This window comes from Leptodactylus fuscus, chromosome 1, assembly GCF_031893055.1.
Source record: "Leptodactylus fuscus isolate aLepFus1 chromosome 1, aLepFus1.hap2, whole genome shotgun sequence".
NCBI lineage: Eukaryota > Metazoa > Chordata > Amphibia > Anura > Leptodactylidae > Leptodactylus > Leptodactylus fuscus.
The window spans coordinates 309,782,520-309,799,850 of NC_134265.1; the positions used below are offsets into that span (position 1 = coordinate 309,782,520).

Consider the following 17,331-nt stretch of genomic DNA (forward strand, 5'->3'; position numbering starts at 1 on the left):
ATATATTTTGTTGGGGATTAGCTTGGTAGAAGCAGAGGTGTGGCCCCAAACCGTCAAGACAGGGAAAGAAAATATGCAGCAAACTGAGTTATTTAGAAAAAAAACCAGGGAAAATAAATAAACCTGGACTTCAGGCACAAAATGAGCAAAACAAAATGCAGCCTTAACTTCAGGCAAAACAAAATAAATACCTGCTTGTCTGAGCCACTAACTAAATAGAACAGATAACCTAACTATACATGTGGCTTACTTCCAGCCACACGAACAAAACTGGAGCAATATAGTCTCATCGGATCAGGGTTACAGGACAGAACCACACACCTCCTTTCACCTCATGGAACTGCCATAAAATGCAGGCTCTGCAAACTTTTATGGGTCAGTAATGAGCCAAGGATCTACCCCTGGGCTGAGGCCTACTCCAGATCCGCCCTGGACCACACATATATCAGAAACCTGGGGCTGATATATCTGGACTCCATCACTCTGCTTGTCACCTAATCCATAGTCAGGCTAAAGTCCGTCTAGAAGTATATTTGATTTATTATAGTAAACTACAAAAACAACAGTATTCTATAACATAATATCCACTACAATGATATATTCGTTCTTTAGGGCATGGACAGTAATTGTCTTATAGATGCTTTTACAAAGTTGCTTAAAGGGGTTGTCCTGTCAATGAAAATTATTAAGACTGAAGGTGCTACGAAGAAAACAAGAAAAAACCCCACCTCCCTCACTGATTTACTGCCACTTCCAATGCACTTCCCCTGTATATGAAAATGAACCAGTAAGCAGGGCCTTAGGCTGGGTTGCACCCTGTGTGGAATCCATTTATAGTGTCTCTCACTCATCTTAAGAAGAAGTCCTTAGTAAGTCTTGTAGAGTGAAGGACTTGGTGCCCATTTGCCACTTAATGCCTCTTTTGGCTGCCCGCACATGGCCCTAATGTATTCAGATTTGCGAGGAATTCCGTTCAGAATTCAGGTCTAATGACCAGAATTTACTACATCAGAGATCCCCTATGATTTATGTTGGGGGTCATAAAACCAGATGTCTGAATGGGATTTGCAACTGCAATACAATATGGAAAATTCACAGGCATTTTAGTGATGTACTAGGTGCCTAAGGGTATGTTCACATGGCTGATTTTGCAGTAAGACCCAGCAGCAGAATCCCTATATGGCAGAAAAGTTTCTCCTCCCATTGTTTTCCGTAAAATATTTGAGTGGAAACTGCCAGAAGATCGGGAAGGATGCTTCCTTTTTTTTGCTAGCTGATTATTTTATTCTTTTTTTCAGCTAGCGAAGAAAGACTCATCTATCTCCCATTGAAATGAATAGCAGGTGGATTCTACCGCAAAAAAATTCCACTGTGTGAACTTACATGGAGTGTCCCTTTGTTCACTGCCTCCTTTATGCCCATTACTGCCCCTTTAGCACCTTTTGTCAGAAAATTTAAGAGGCAACAGAAAAACATTAATAGAACAATAAGAGGCAAAAGTGCACCAGGTTGGTATTTATGGCCATTTTTTAAGACCATCAGTGCCCCATTCAGCAACCTAAAGCCCACAGATTGCGACTGAGCAGCTGGGCTTTTCTGCACTTGTGGTCGATGGTTTATGTGCACAGTCCTGACTGATGACGTAGTGAGGACTAGATGATACAGGGGCGTAACTTGAGAGGGTGCAGTCGCACCAGGGCACAGGAGCTTTAGAGGGCCCATTAGCACTGGCATCAGTATTGAGACTGCAGCTTCCACCTGGCCCATAAGCCAAGGAGACCCACAGATTACCCTAACCACACTAAGGGTGATTAAACTTCTTAGCACCCATAACCATCTCTATCAAGAATTTGCTGTAGGGATGAGGTAGGGAGCCCTGGACAAAAGATTGCATCGCGGCCCACAAGACTTAAGTTACACCACTGAGATGATATCATGCCTGGAGGGCGGCCGCAGTTAAGACTGATGCAAACCCAAGGTGGTTAAGGGAATGGGATTAGTGTGTGGATCTAGGGAGCACAAAGGTGCCCCTAACAGTGTGGTGAGCACTGATTGAGATCGGTGGACCACTAGCAGGCAACTGCAGGCCATTATACCTTTACATACAGTATACCTGGTTACCAGTGGTAAAATGGTACTCAAAACAATAATATGAGAAAGAGAACAGTGTTTTTAGGTAAATTTTTCAATTCTCCGAAATACATAATTCTCCGTAATCTTATGAACTTTCAGTGTGTGAGGGATGATAATAGACTATTTTTCTAATCTTAGTAGGCCTCTAGTCTGACTGATATTTCCCTTTTAAATGAGTGTCTACTGCAAGGAAACTTTTTTTTTTTATACTCACGCTAAGAAGGTAAAGAAGTATCTGCCCATGGGTCATCTACGTAAAGAGGTTCATTTTAGGTTAAAAAAAATCTTCTTATATTAACTGTCAATAATTTCTCTTTTAGGGCAGGACTCTCATTCGCCCGACTCAGGTACTTTTTTTTTTAGTTTGTTGGTGTTGTCATTGTGTCTGTTGTTAGCCATCATAGACACCGGAGTTAGCAGTAGCTGGGCAGACATCTTCACATCACCTTCACCTGAGTAATGTTAATGGCACTGTAAATATGATCTGATTTAACTCTAGATATCTGGAGAACTTACAATGATTGTGTGAAAGATGGTCTCAATGGTGATTCAAGTGGTTCCTCCCTTGCAGCAAAAGGCTTTAGAAGCGTCCGGCCAAACTTGCAGGAAAGAAAATCTCCGACACAGGTAACTATATGATACCAATATTTCTTCCCTTTCTCACTATTCACTATTTAGGAATTGTGGTGGTGGGGGGGGGGGAGATGTCACATGATGGGTATTGGTATCACTGTAATAAAGCGCCTTACATTTTACAACACTTCATATTGAATTGTTAGTTAAATTCCACTCTATGAAAAATAGAATTCTGAAATTGTACATATAACGTAGCTATGTAAGAAACACAACGTATCCATGCAGACCAATCTGATATGTATACTAGTGCCGCAGGAAATGTACTGCAAAAGGCGCTGTAAATCAGTTGTTATGGAAGTACAGACATAAGAAAGTTTGAATTGACATTAATAATTTGTTAATAATCTTATCACAGAACACAGCAAAACTTCTGTGCCACAGTGTATAGAACGTGTTAAGTCTCAAGTTAAACTTAGACTAATAAGACTAATATGTTAACCTTACCATTATGATTTATGGACTGAATAATTCCAGAACATCTACTGTAAAAACAGCTATACAGCACTAGTAACAAATATAGGCGGAAAAAGAAAATGATATTGGCAAATATGATTTGTCCTTGGAAAAGTGACAATGGGACTGAACCAGCAAGTATATATGTGACTGCATCCTGTCAGTTCACGAGCTATTAGACACTCAGTTGATGATGCCATGACAGCTTCTTAGATGTTTTATGAGCTGAATAATAAAAACGATACTAGTTTTCCAGGTAAAAGTATAGGCCATGAGGATCAGATTTGTGGGGTGTGACACTATGCGCTCTGACTGATATCAGTAGCTGCAGTGCTGCTTGTGTACAGTGCACAGAGCTGGAAGCACATGGCTCCATCCACTGTGTAATGGTGGTTAGTGATCACTACAGCTCAGCTTCCAATTATTGGAATGGAACTAAGATATTCTAAGGCCCAGTTCTTATCTGCGTTTGGGCCAATCTGTTCCCCTTCTCTGCGGAGAGAAAAGTCCTGCAAGTATAACTTTTCTCTCCACAATTTTCGTGCGGAAATCACATGGACCTCATTATAGATTATGGGATGGGATTATCTTTCCTTTCGGGGGCTCATCAAGCGAACTCCCCAAATGGAAACCCATTCGCAGATGTAAACCGGGCCTAACTGATATAGCAAAGATGAATAATTTGTTCTAAAAAATGAGATTAAAAGCAAATCCTTTTTATATGAAAGTGATTTGTTACTAGTATTTATAGCAGAAGTAATACAGAGTGTTATAGCGCACCTTCAATTACAAGGTCTTGCAAGGCGCTGCAGCCCAAATATTAAAAGTACCCCTGAGAGAGGGGGGGGGTCCTGTAACCTAGGCAACCATTAAAAGCTGGAAGCATCTTCTTTAGAGCCCATATAGATTGTATTAGGAGCTATCCTGTCGTTGCACAGTGGCCTAGACTACACGTCGGCCCACTCTTCCAGCTGCATCTCCCAGGACCACATATAAATCTTCGGTGGGAGTGGTAAAGGTATTTAGCGTCTTGCTGAACCTACCGCTTGTACATTCACAGCATGCATGTAAGAGAGAGGAATGAGAAATACAGGCAAACGTAAATCCATACTTTACTGTCAGGGTTCAGTGGTCATTTCACACTGGTGGTTTCCGATAAATTCATCCTATAAACCTTTCTCCGATATATCACATGACGGATCTCCTCCAGAGCATGGAGAACAGGCCATGTCACCAATTCCACGCAGCATGTTTTGCAATGTATTTAGACCCATACAAAACAGTCTGCATGAACAAAGAAATTACTTGAGATTCTGTAGAACCTTTTAATGTGTAATAACAATGACTCCAAGTTCCCTTCTAATATCGCTTTCTTTCCTGTCACACCTATAATAAGATTATATTCAGACCAGCTCTGACTATCGCATTATAATGGTTTATGGAAAGCTCCGTCCTCTCTATGCATGAAGTCATTATTCCTAAGTGAGATTTAACACAACAGCTTGTGATGAACCATCTGCAACAATGCATAATGCTGCATAATGGTGTTTGGGTTTTATCCGATATTGTTACTACCATATGGAGAGCTATTGTCAAGGGTGCAGGTTTATATCCAATGTCTACTCACACAAAATGTATTTATTCTGAGGTCTCATAGTACCTAATATTACAACATAGGGAAAATGAGAATAATTATTTATATGCACTTTAACATTCGCAAGTTAATCACTAGATTTTTCATGAATTAGAGGAGATTTACTGCTTCTGTCTGACTATGGCTGCCATCCATTTATGAAGGAGTTGGGGTCTGAGCAGGAGTCCGAGGCAGGCCCCTTTCAGACGACTGTGGTGTGGGTCAGTGTGCTATCCATGTATTTCACAGGTAGCATACCGACCCATTCTTTTCTATGGCCCCTATACACGACCGTGACTTTGGATCCTATGTTGCGACCCATGCTTCCATGGCTCCTATTTATTTTATATATTGGTACTGTAATCGGGTCATTTTGGACTCACATAGTGAAGGTAGCCATGTGTGGCCAGCCAGAATGTTTGCACCAGTTAGAAGCAGTGATCTCTCTCTCTCTCTCAAAAACAAGGCACTCTCTACAGCAGGGATTAGCAACTTTCTGCAGTCCAGCTGCTGTGAAACTACAACTCCCATCATGCTCCATTCCAGGGGTGGGCAATTAATTTTCCCATGGGGCCGTATAAGAAATTGAAACTATGCTAGAGGGCCGCGCCACGGTAAAATTTAGCTCCACCCACTTCTATGTTGACTCCGCCCATTCCCAATCATCTTTCCATGCCCCCCCCCACACAGTATAATCCTCCTACAGTCACCCGTACATTATATGCCCCCACATTATAATGTCCCCTCCAACTGCCCCACAGTATTAAGTCCCTCACCTGGTGCCTCAGTATAAACTGGGGGAAACTAGAGGGGACATGAAACTGAAGCAGCTGGAGGGGGACATTAAACAGTGGGGTAGTTGGAGGGGGGCAATAAATTGACAGCTGGAGCGGGACATGAAACTGGGGGCAACTAGAGGGGGATATTAAAATCGTGAAGCTGGAAGCAGACATTAAACCGTAGGGGTAGCTGGAGGGTGACATTAAACTGGGGGCAACTAGAGGCAGACAGGTCCCCCTCCACCTACCTCCACGGTTTAATGTCCCCCCAGTCTAAGTGCCCTCTTCATCTACCCCCAGTTTCATGTCCCCCCCTCCATTTCTCTCTCAGTTTCATATCCCCCTTCATTTGCCCCATTTCATGTCCTCCCTCCATCTCTCCACCAGTTTCATGTCCCCCCCTCCATCTGCCATCTCTGCCCTAGTATAACATTCCCCTTCCATCTCTGCCCCTAGGTTGCTAAGACACACACACAGATAGACAGACACATAGAGACACACTCACACATATATAGACAAACAGAGACACATATAGACAGGTACACATATAGACAGGCACACATATAGACAGGCACACACATAGACAGGTACACATATAGACAGGCACACACATAGACAGGCACACACATAGACAGGCACACCCCCTCTCTCTCTCCCCCCTGCAGCTCACCTTACATCTCTCAGTACTTTATGACACGCTCCACATCTCCATCTTCGGCTGGCACTAAGACACGCCCCCTAGACACGCCTCCCTAGTCAAATCTGTGCGGGCCGGACTGAATAAATCAGAGGGCCGGATATGGCCCGGGGGCCGGACTTTGCCCAGGTCTGCTCCATTCACTTACATGGGAGTTCCAAGAACAGCAAAGCAAGTGTACATGCTGGGAGTTGTAGTTTTACAAGAGCTGGAGTGCTGACTGGTGCCTACCCCTGCTGTACAGGCTTCCTCTGCTTTACCCTTGACTTCCAAATAGAAATGTGGTGTATGTTTTTTCTGTAATGTTTTATCACTAGATTGTGTAGCATTTTTGCATAATATTCTGTATTTGGAATTAGGAGGCTCAGAAATCTTCTATATTCAATCCATTAAGCTGTGGGAAGAGGATGATATTATAGGAAGAATCTTGCTGACTTTTTTACTGGCTGTAACACTGATTTACATAATAGGATCACATAAATTGGAAAAGAAACCATTCTTACATGGCAAACAATGATGCCTAGACTTCCGTTTCCCTGTCTCTGATCTTAAGTAACTTTTCATAAATTGGGCACATTAGCAGATACAAAAAACCAGGAGTATATGAGTTTGATTGAATTTAAACTATACTTATTGTAGAAAACCACAGGATGGCACAACGTGTCCCGGAACTACAATTCTAAGATCTGTAACAAAACCATAGGTATACTTTTACTTTAATTCCAGGATTATCATAAAAACTGCAACATTATCTCCTCGTTCTTTTTACGCTGAAGCAATGATATGCAGTCAAAATGGGGAAAATGTGTCATATAAAACTGCAGTATGGAGCTCAAGAGACCAGTTTTCCAGTATGGCAGGATCCGGACCAGTAATGAGGCACCGCGCTTACTCCCAGACTGTTCAGTAAAACGTTGCTTTATTGTAATCGATAAATACACACACAACGCTGTCAAAGCATTTTGGGGTTTAACCCCTTTTTCAAGTGGGATATGGACAAACCGAGTTCCTTTCCAGATGAGCTCCTGGACCTCTGGAAGGTATTCCTGTGCTGCCTGTCTAGTAGGCTGTTTTCCAGTATGGTGCTTGAGGAACACCGCAGCCACCTTGTTTAATAATAAGCCATTGTCATAGGCTTCTGACCCTAGAAGTAAAAATTGGCTGCCATGTCTCTTTCTGCACATACAGCTTATACTAGGTTCACACTAAAGTTCAGATTTCTTCAGGTCCTCATGGGGACCTGAAAAACAGAAAGCTAGCCCACTTAAAAAGCGGTTATCCACGGACCCCATAGACTATAATAGGGTCCACCAGGTTTCTACTCGAAAAGTGCAGAGACAAAAGTCTTGCTTGCATTTTTAAAGTGGGTTCGGGGACAAACACCTTGAATGGAATACAGGCGCAGGTGTGAACCGAGCCTTATTTTAAAGAAAATATTACTACAAATTCACTTTATGGTACATTGCTGTTTTAGGTTCAGCAGTGTTGCCAGTTGAAGTCACTAAAGAATATAATAACATGAATGTAACTAAACATGTTTAGAAATTCACATTGTTATTAAGTGTATAATAAAGGAGAAACATAAATAGTATATCTAGGCCGCTAATTTTGCCTTTAGTAGAACGTATATGAACTTTATGTACAGTGAAGTATCATGAAGAGAGCTGGGATTAAGTACAATGTACTGCAATAATACCATAGGATAGTAAGTATCTGTAAAGAACTGCCATCTGTTCATCTGTCTGTGTAATGTATGAGACGTGAGAAAACCAAATCATTAGGTAGATGATCCGTTCATAGACCACGTCACCACGTGTCTGCTCTAGTACTGTTCATGAAAGAAAGACTCATACAATTTTTATTATTCTTTGGCCTCTTAGTAATCATGCAGATGCCATGGTTGCTCTTTCACTTTCCCTTTTGGTTATGGGGACGGTGATATCTTAGGAGTCCTCCCAATACCATGGAAGCCAGGAGCCTTGTGAAGGCTTCGAGGGCTGCCATAGTGACATAATTGTAATTACATAGGAAATTTGTCATAGACTGCTATGAAAAGATCACAGGATCAAGTTCTTTGGATGGGAGGGGGGGGGGGGTTGCAAAAGAACAGTTGAAAAAGAAATAATATAATATATAGTGTCACCCCCATTCCCTAGATTACAATGTAAATATTATTTATTTTGCTTGCTTATACTGTATAGTGCCATTATATTCCATAGCGCTATGGTCAACACTGTCCCAAGTCGGGCACAGAATCTAAATTCCCATCAGTATATTTTTGGATAAATATAACTAAATAAACGTAAACTTAAAGACCTTAGGCATTCCCTAGTCTAAAAAAGCACAAACTATTAAAATATAAAACCACTCGTTCAATACATTGAGCGTAAAGAAAGATCAAAAACTTTTTTTGTCACTTTGCTCTCGAAAAAATTAACAAAAAAGTAATCAAAATATCATACTTTCCCTAAAGTGGTATTAATTTAAAATTACATATTGTCCCGCAAAAAAAAAGACACCTGACACTGGGTTCACACTAGCGCTTGATTTCCGTTTTCAGGTTTCTATCTTCTGCAGACAGAAGATGGAAACCTGTCAGACCGTGTCCGGCCGTGAGCGCGCGGGGAGCGTTATGTACTCTCTGCGATGAAACAGGTTTTTTTTTTTAACCGGGCACAAAGTCCTGCATGTCTGACTTTGTGTCCGGTTAAAAAAAACAAAAAAAACGGTTTCACTGCGGAGAACACAAAACGCTCACAGGCGCTCACGGCCGGTACCTTTCCAAACCCATTCAAATGAATGGGTTTGAAAAATGACTGCACGTTTCTGTCTCTTGTCCAGTTTCGGGCAGGAAACGGAAACCTGCATAACGGAGACCCGGGGCGCGGATGTGAATGAGCCCTCACACAGCTTTGTACATCAAAACATAAAAAATTTACTGGTGTCAGAATATGGCGAATCAAAGAAATCTTTTTCTTCACAATCTAATTTTTTTTTTTTTAAGCTATTAAACATGGTACTGCGTTTTGTTTTGTTTTTATTCCACCCCATACTGATTTTGTTTCCAGCTACCCAGTACATTGTACCTTTTTAATATTCTGTACAATTTGCCTCACAAAAAAGCTCTTACATGTCTATGTAAATAGAAGGATTAAAAAGTTATGGCTTTCAGACGTTAGGGGAGTGGACAACTCGCACATACAGCCATTGGGAAGAAGATTACCTTCACCATAATTTACAACATGTACCTTTGTAACAGGCCAGAGAATGCACTATGTATATTTTGACTAGAGAGGGTAGAATGAGAACTCAAGTAGCACGCCCATAACAAAGTGCCAAATCCTGTTTAAAATGATAAAATGTTAAGAATATATTTGGTGTATGAGGGCCTGGAAACCATACAGGGTCTTGTTTGTGTAATACACATATCTATTTGCTCTTGTACAGGCAGCATTGTATTGTAATTTACATTATGGTCTTGCAGGTAGTTGTATTTTCGTACACTGCTGTCCGTTGGGAATAGGACATAAAATACTAAGCATATTAGAAATTTGCAGTTCAGCATTTTCGGTAAACTACACTTGCAGCTTATTATATATCCTCCATTGTTTCATGTTTTGCTAACTATTCTCAAGATACCCAATACTTCTTGTGTGCTAGCAAGGCTTGACAATGCCATGAATACTATGGATAAACTGAGAAATCAAGCCAAGGTAAAGTGGGGAATACCATCGACCAAGTTTCCCCAAATATAAGACAGGGTCTTATTGTTTGCTCCAACAGATGGGTTAGGGCTTATTTTCTGGGGATGTCTTTATTTCCATAAACAACCAACCAAGACCCTAGAACCAAAACAATTAAAGTTGGCAAGTGCCAATGGTGGATGGGCTGTTACACACAGATCTGTGTCACTCCTGTCAAATGTCACTGTCCGGTCCCTTGGATGCAGTAGAACAATGCTGCAATGGCAAGTGTAGTAGACGGCTTCCCCTGGTGACTGGAAGCAGCCTCAATGCTCGGGGTCGGGAGTGGAGTGTTGCCAGTGGGAATACCCGATCTGTGCGGGAGAGCTCACTACTACCTTTGGTCAACCCTTATTGTTGTAGAGAACTATCTCACTAGCGCCATTTGGTACAGATAACGCCCTTAGGCTAAGGCCCCTTGTTGCAATAACGCAGCTTTTTGTTGTTGCAGATTTTGCTTGTTTTTTTTTTTGTTTTTTGGAGCCAAAGCCAGGAGTGGATTGAGCAGAAGGTAGAAGTACAGTCGACTCTCGATATAACGTATTGTTGGGACCGGGAAAAAAATACGTTATAAGGCGAATATGTTATACGTATATAACGTATTTCACAGTGCCGGACCCCGACTACGTTATTCACGATAGCACCTTTTTCGGCCCTATAAAATACTGTACGTACATGCACGTAAGTCATGCACATAACGCAGAATGTAAGAATGTCAGAACGCAGAAGCCAAATTAAAACTTTTTACATTTATTTATACAGTACTGTATGTACAAGGTGTGTCCGTATCATTCACTTTTTAGGGCAGAAGAAGTCCTCAATACGGGTTTGTTTTTGCACAGCTTTGGTACGCAACCCATACAGCACACTCTCGACGTTTGCTACCTGATTAATGATATGTTCACTGACATCAAAAGCGCTAATGAAAGTCTTCACCTTTTGAAATGAATCGAGAACATCAGAATATTTTGGCACGATTGTTTCGGAAACGGAATTGCTGCTTTCAGAATCAGAATTTGGTTCCTCCACAATACACTCCTCCTGCTCGTTTTCGTATATTTCCTCAACAGAAAGCACTTCTGATGTAATCACCTCATCGTCCATGGTTGCGTACGTTTCGAAATCTAAACCAGACCCTGCGAAGAGTTCCCAGCTTGTTGTATCAATAACTTCTTCAGCGTCACCTGGGATTTCTGCTTGCTCCATTTCTTCTTCCTCATTTTGATCCAAAATCACTGCTGCTCCAGCTGCTTCTAGCTCCGAAGGTTGAGTGTGGTTTCCAGCAATTTCAAACCCTGCTTTCTGGAAACAATTCTTGATGCAAGCAGGGGTCACTTTGTTCCACGAAGCTACCAGGAAGTGCATGGCCTGGAGCAGGTCCGGTTTTAACTGATCCATTTGGTTGCGCTCCATCAGCGCAAGTGTCCGCTGCACGAGCAAACGCCTGTAATTGTACTTGAGGGACTTAATTACACCCAAATCGAGTGGCTGCAATTTACTTGTGCAATTAGGCGGGAAAAATAGAGGTCTACGTTGCGTAAACCCTCCACTTCTTGTGGGTGCGCGGGGCAACAATCCAGGAAGAGTGCGACTTTCTTGTTGCGTGTACCCATCTTTGCGTCGAAGGCTCTCAAAAATTGCACGAAAAAATCGCCCGCCATCCAAGCTTTGGTGTTGTTTTTGTACTCACACGGCAGTGTACGTACGTTCTTGAAACAACGTGGCTTCTTGTACTTGCCTGCAAGGCAAATTTACAGTAATTCAACATTTAAATTAAATTTAGTGAAATTCGTTTATACAGTACTGTACTGTATAGTTTACTTGCCTATCACCAGTATAGGAATCTTCTCCGAGTCGTCCGCATTGGTGGTAACGAGTACGGTGATCCTCTTCTTGCTCATTTTGCCCCCGTGGCATTTCTCCCCCTTTACAGCGATAGTGCAATTCGGCATCAAATTAAAAAATACGCCAGTCTCACCAGTGTTGAAGACATCTTTTAGGTCGTATTTCTCAAAAATCTTCGGCAGTTGCTCCGTTGTCCAAGTTTCAACAGTAGCCACATCTACAGCCCCACTTTCGCCAGCAGCAACACAATACGAAAGACTGTTTCGTTCCTTAAATCTCATGAACCAGCCACTGGAAGCAACAAAGTCTTTCACATTCATTTTTGCCGCTAAAGTGTTTGCCTTTTCCCTGACAACCAAACCATCAATATTAATTCCGGCAGCTCGTGCTCGGTTAATCCACTTCATCAAAATGTTTTCCAATTCCTCATGCTTTGCTTTGCGGAATTTGGAACGTTTTCCTGACATCTTCCCGAGTTTCTCGCTCTGCTCTAGGATATGCTTTTTGTTTCTCACAATGGTATTGACCGTCGTCAGAGGCATATTGTAGCGATTTGCGAGATCTGTCTGTCTGAGGGTAGAGTTGCCTTCCAACTCCCGTATGATTTCAACCTGATCGATGAGAAAAGACACGTACAGTAATGAAATCGCGATGCAATCAACACAAAACCATCTTTACCAGTGTGCAACTCCATGTCACGCTTACCTTCTGCTGCACAGTAAGCTTAGTCCTCTTTTTGGGAGGCATTCCGACGCCAATAAACAACCAAAACCGGAACTTCACACGACACGAGACACGTACGACTTCCTTCCGGCGAACTAATCTACCCAGAGGGCACTGTGGTGAGAGTCTCGTCAGAGGCTCGCACGTATAACGTACTACGTTATACGCGGCAGAAAATGCATGCGATTGGCTGGGTGGGACCCTCCTGTACACAACATTCTACGTTATATGTGGCTTGCAATTGGCTGCGGGGGTCCGAAAAAGAGTACGTTATATGCAAACCATATTACGTTATAACGGGATAAAATACATGTACATTAGTCGGGACCTGAGAAAATATACGTTATAGCCTATATATGTTATATACCGATGCATTAAATCGAGAGTCGACTGTATAAGAACTTTGGCTCAAAAAACCGCCACAATATCTGCAACAACAAAAAAAGCTGTGTTTCCACAACGTGTGGCCTCAGCCTAAAAGTGAATGTCTGATTCTTCTGTTGGTATCTGCTTTTCTTGATGAAGGGTCTAGTGTATCTGTCCTTCTGTATTCTATTTACTTCCTAACGTGTATAGCTGCCTGGACACTTTTTTATTTTTTTTTAAATGAGGTGTAACTAGGACTTATTTTCGGAGTAATGCTTGTATTTTACGAATACTTCAAAAATCCTGAAATATCATGCCAGGGCTTAATTTTGGGGTAGGTCTTATCTTGTGGGAGACACAGTACATTATATATATATATATATATATATATATATATATATATATATATATATATGTATATATACTGTAAAATAAATAACATATCTGCCAATATTTGGGAATATATTGATGTAGATGCTGCAAGCCTCCGTGGTCACAATGAAAGTCTCAAATATAATGGGGCAAATTTACCAGCCCTTTCCTATAATGCATTATTTAACAAGACAGCTTTCTAGACATATTCAAAGTACATCTCTACTTTATACCACTCCATGCCTGCTGTGCATGTTCACCAAAAGATAGTACATATCATTAAAGGGATCCTATCATTAAAACTCATTTTTTTTCTGCCTAACACGTAGAAATAGCCTTTAAACTTCTAGTCCTCAAGTCTAGGGCAAAGCCGACTGTGCATGCCCACCACCCACAAGAAAATGTCCACTTATACAGTATTGTAAGTGGCCATTTTCTTGTGGCAGGCAGGCATGTGCAGTTGGCTGCCCAAGGCCTAGAAGTTTGAAGACTCCGCCGGAAGAAGACGCGAAGAAGACCCGTTCCTGAAGAAGATGGAGACGGCGCTGGAGAGTTCTCTAGCAGCATTGGGGACGCCTCCAGTGCTGTTTGAGCGCTGAGGCCCGACCCCAGTGCTGCAAGAGAACTAATTTGCATACCGACGAAAACCGGATTATATACCGAACAACGGCGCAGAGAAGAAATCTAAAGGTAGGAGAAGAATAGCCTTTCTTAAGGCTATTCCTACATGTTAGGCAGAAAAAAATGAGTTTTAATGATAGGATCCCTTTAAGAAATCCAGAAACATTCTAAATAGGGAACTATTTTTTGTTTTGTTGCCTTATTAACATGACATAACATAACATGGACTGCATGTGTTTATGTTGTTTTATACCGTATGATATTTGCCATGGATTCATTTTACAGCTAGACAGTAGAAGAATACATATTCGTGTATTGTTTGTATGTGTTTTATGCTGCACTGGACTGTACAAAATGTAGTAACTGATACATGAACTAAGTATATAACATTTTCATTCATCTAAACCTGCTAATATATGCTTCTTCTTTTGTTTCTTTTCATGTCTTCTTCTGCTCTATGGTTCCATATAAATGACAGGCACCCCCACCTCCCCCTAGAAAGGGCAGTTATCAGAGGTCATCTACTAATTTACAGCAGGGTGAGATCGGTGGGCACATAGTAAGCCCACCCAGTGGTCAGTCCAATAAGGAAAGCTTCCATTATTCTGCTATGTCCAGCTCAAGCATGAAACAAAGCAGTACTAATCCGCAGGTTTCATTTTCTAACATTGAGTCAGAACGTGTGAGCAGTAAAGTGCTGGAGCGTAAGCAGGTGTCAAAAGAAAGGAGAGTTTCCACCCTAAAACTAATCCTGAAAGAGTACTCTTCAGGTAATTCTCCATACAACACTCTTCCCAGAAAAGCTGGTCCTTCTGCCCAACAAGACTACACTCCCAAGCCCTTGCCCCTTAACCCTTCCTCTGAAAAACACACAGCTTCCCTGTCTGTTGAGATAGCTTCAAACCAGGACACCAAGAGAGAAGTGAATCCAGGATATCATGGACCTCCTGCAGAAATGTCTATGGACTCTTTCAAGGCTGCTAGTATTTCTGGACAAAAGGCGGCTACAGAAAGACAAGTGGTATACCCATAGTTTCAAGTGTCTTGTCTAACAAGGAATGCAGTGCCGTGATCTAGTGCTTTAACCTAACCTTATAGTACTTTAAGAATGGAACCTAGAATTAGTGAATTGATCAAGTAGCATGTGTCAGCATGGTGAAATGACAGGGGTCTGTGTATCAGTGCGGAGGGCTCATAAATCTATAGATGGTATGGCAGAGAGAACAAGAACATCATTCTAATTCATTGTAATATTTGCTGAAGTTTAGTTACAAAATACAATACTGTATCAGCATTGATGCAAAGACCCCTAAAGTGTTACTGTTTGTGTTGTCCTAAAGCTAACACACTATAATAGCCTTATGTTTCTTTCTACTTACACAATAGCTGCCTTACGGTTTCTGTCATTTCTTACATGATTTGACGGCACATAGGATTTCTTCCTATGAGTGCTACATCACGTTATTACTTCTTAGGTGTGAGAGGTTTGTAACATGGACACATTACATGTTGCTGTGTGAACCTTGAAATAGGAAACCAAGAAACCAAACTATGCTAAGTTGGTGTCAGTAATACACTAAATTGTGCATTTCAATGATAAAATATTATACTGAGTTATGGTTTAGAGTGATTTTATTTATATACTTTTTGATTTATATAGCGCCATCATATTCTGCAGCACTTTAGAGATAATGTCAACACTGTCCCCATAGCAAATAAAATTGTGTACACTGCGACTTTCATGTGAGCGGCAGCTAAAAGTGGTTCTAAAACTTTTCATCATCCACCAAAAATTTATCATACACTAGGGCCCCTGTCCATAAAGGAGATCAGGAGCCTGATGACTCTAAATCCAAGAGTCAGGCCAAGCCACATCAATAACAGTAAGGGGCCCGACGCCATGTGCCCCAGTGCCTCTTTCCAATAAAAGCATGCCCATGGGAGATCTGTAAAAATAACAAACGTTTTTACTCTCCTCTCCTGGGCATGCAGCAAACCAGCATCATCTTCTAGCCTGTACCTGACGTCACACGTTCTAGACCTGAAGAAGGAGCCGGCGGAGCCATGCGAGGATCCCCAGGAGAGGTAAAGCAAGGTAAGTATAACTGTTTGTCATTTTTCCCTCACCTCCCCAGGGCTTCCATTTATTATACTCTGGGGTCTGAAGAGACCTCAGAGTATAATATTAGCTCTAAAACTAACGGGCAAACCTCACAATTAAAAAGAATATTTTTTGGTAAAAAAGAATTTCTTCGGCTTGGGTTTGGGGAGTATATTATACTGTGTGGGGCCAGTATGGAGCGTTATTCTGGGGGGCCCTCTGGAGAGCATATTATATTGTGTGGGGACACTGTGGAGCATTATACTGGGGGTACACTGTGGAATATTATATTCAAGGACAATTTAATATAATAATCAGAGACCCAGGAGAGGACACAAACTTAAAAAACACTGTTACTTACCTCTCCTGGGCTCCAGCACACTCCCCACTGATGTTGGCCATCTTCAATGATGGACCAGATGTCACTTGAGCCAGGGCTTGCGTTGCGACACATATGTACGCAAGCCCCGATTCACGTGACGTATTTGACATCACCAAGTAGGCCTCAAGCCTTCTGGAGCCAGGAGAGGTAACAGTGTTTTGTTTTATTTTTTTATGTTCCTTCACCTCTCCTAGCCCTCCAATCATTATACTCGGGGACCTGAAAAGACCCCCCCTCTCGAGTATAATGATAGTATTTGTAGGGTTCGTGGGCCCACGGCCTTACTTACCGATTCCAGCTCCTGCTCACAACCGCCTCTGCAGAAGGAGAAGCACCAACAGCCGTGAGCAGGAGCCAGGATCGGTAAGTAAATAGAGCCCATTACCTACCAGAGTTACTCCAGCAGGTAATGGCCTATTAAAAAAAAAAAAAAAAAGTACCGCTGCTACTCCGGTAGTTACACTCCTAGTTAGACTCTAGAGGGATACCCTAAAAACCTGGAGAATTCTTGCCAATGTATGCATACACTTCCAGGACTAATGGAGTGGTACAATGCAGAGGTACTCTTGGCAACGTAGTAACCCTTTAAAGAATCTCTGCATTCAGGTTGGGTTTCTCTTACATTATAAGTGAATACTAATAGACCCTCAGTGCCACTAACAGGATAATCACAGCATTTATAGGAAATGACTTCATGCTTATAGTAAATTCAATTAATACTTCAATAGGTGGAGACGTGTAATTACACATATACAAAGGCTATCTGCTTCTAATTCCCATTAATGTTGCCTGTCGAAGTGCATGCCATCCATTTTGCCAGGTGATAGTGTGTAATTATTTGAGGACC

At 41.7% G+C, this 17,331-nt stretch overlaps 1 protein-coding gene across 21 annotated transcripts in view; it reads left to right on the forward strand.

Annotated features, from left to right (window-relative positions):
• The window catches only part of SORBS2 (sorbin and SH3 domain containing 2), a 218,724-nt gene that overhangs the window by 123,450 nt on the left and 77,943 nt on the right, over window positions 1-17,331 (forward strand). For 10 of the 21 annotated variants that reach the window (XM_075258987.1, XM_075258861.1, XM_075258853.1 and 7 more), the window contains 3 exons: window positions 2,454-2,480; window positions 2,633-2,760; window positions 14,480-15,022. In XM_075258987.1, the coding sequence (XP_075115088.1) occupies window positions 2,454-2,480; window positions 2,633-2,760; window positions 14,480-15,022 (698 nt within the window). The remainder of the gene's footprint in view (window positions 1-2,453; window positions 2,481-2,632; window positions 2,761-14,479; window positions 15,023-17,331) is intronic. The other 11 variants (XM_075258941.1, XM_075258949.1, XM_075258933.1 and 8 more) reach the window with 4 other exon arrangements.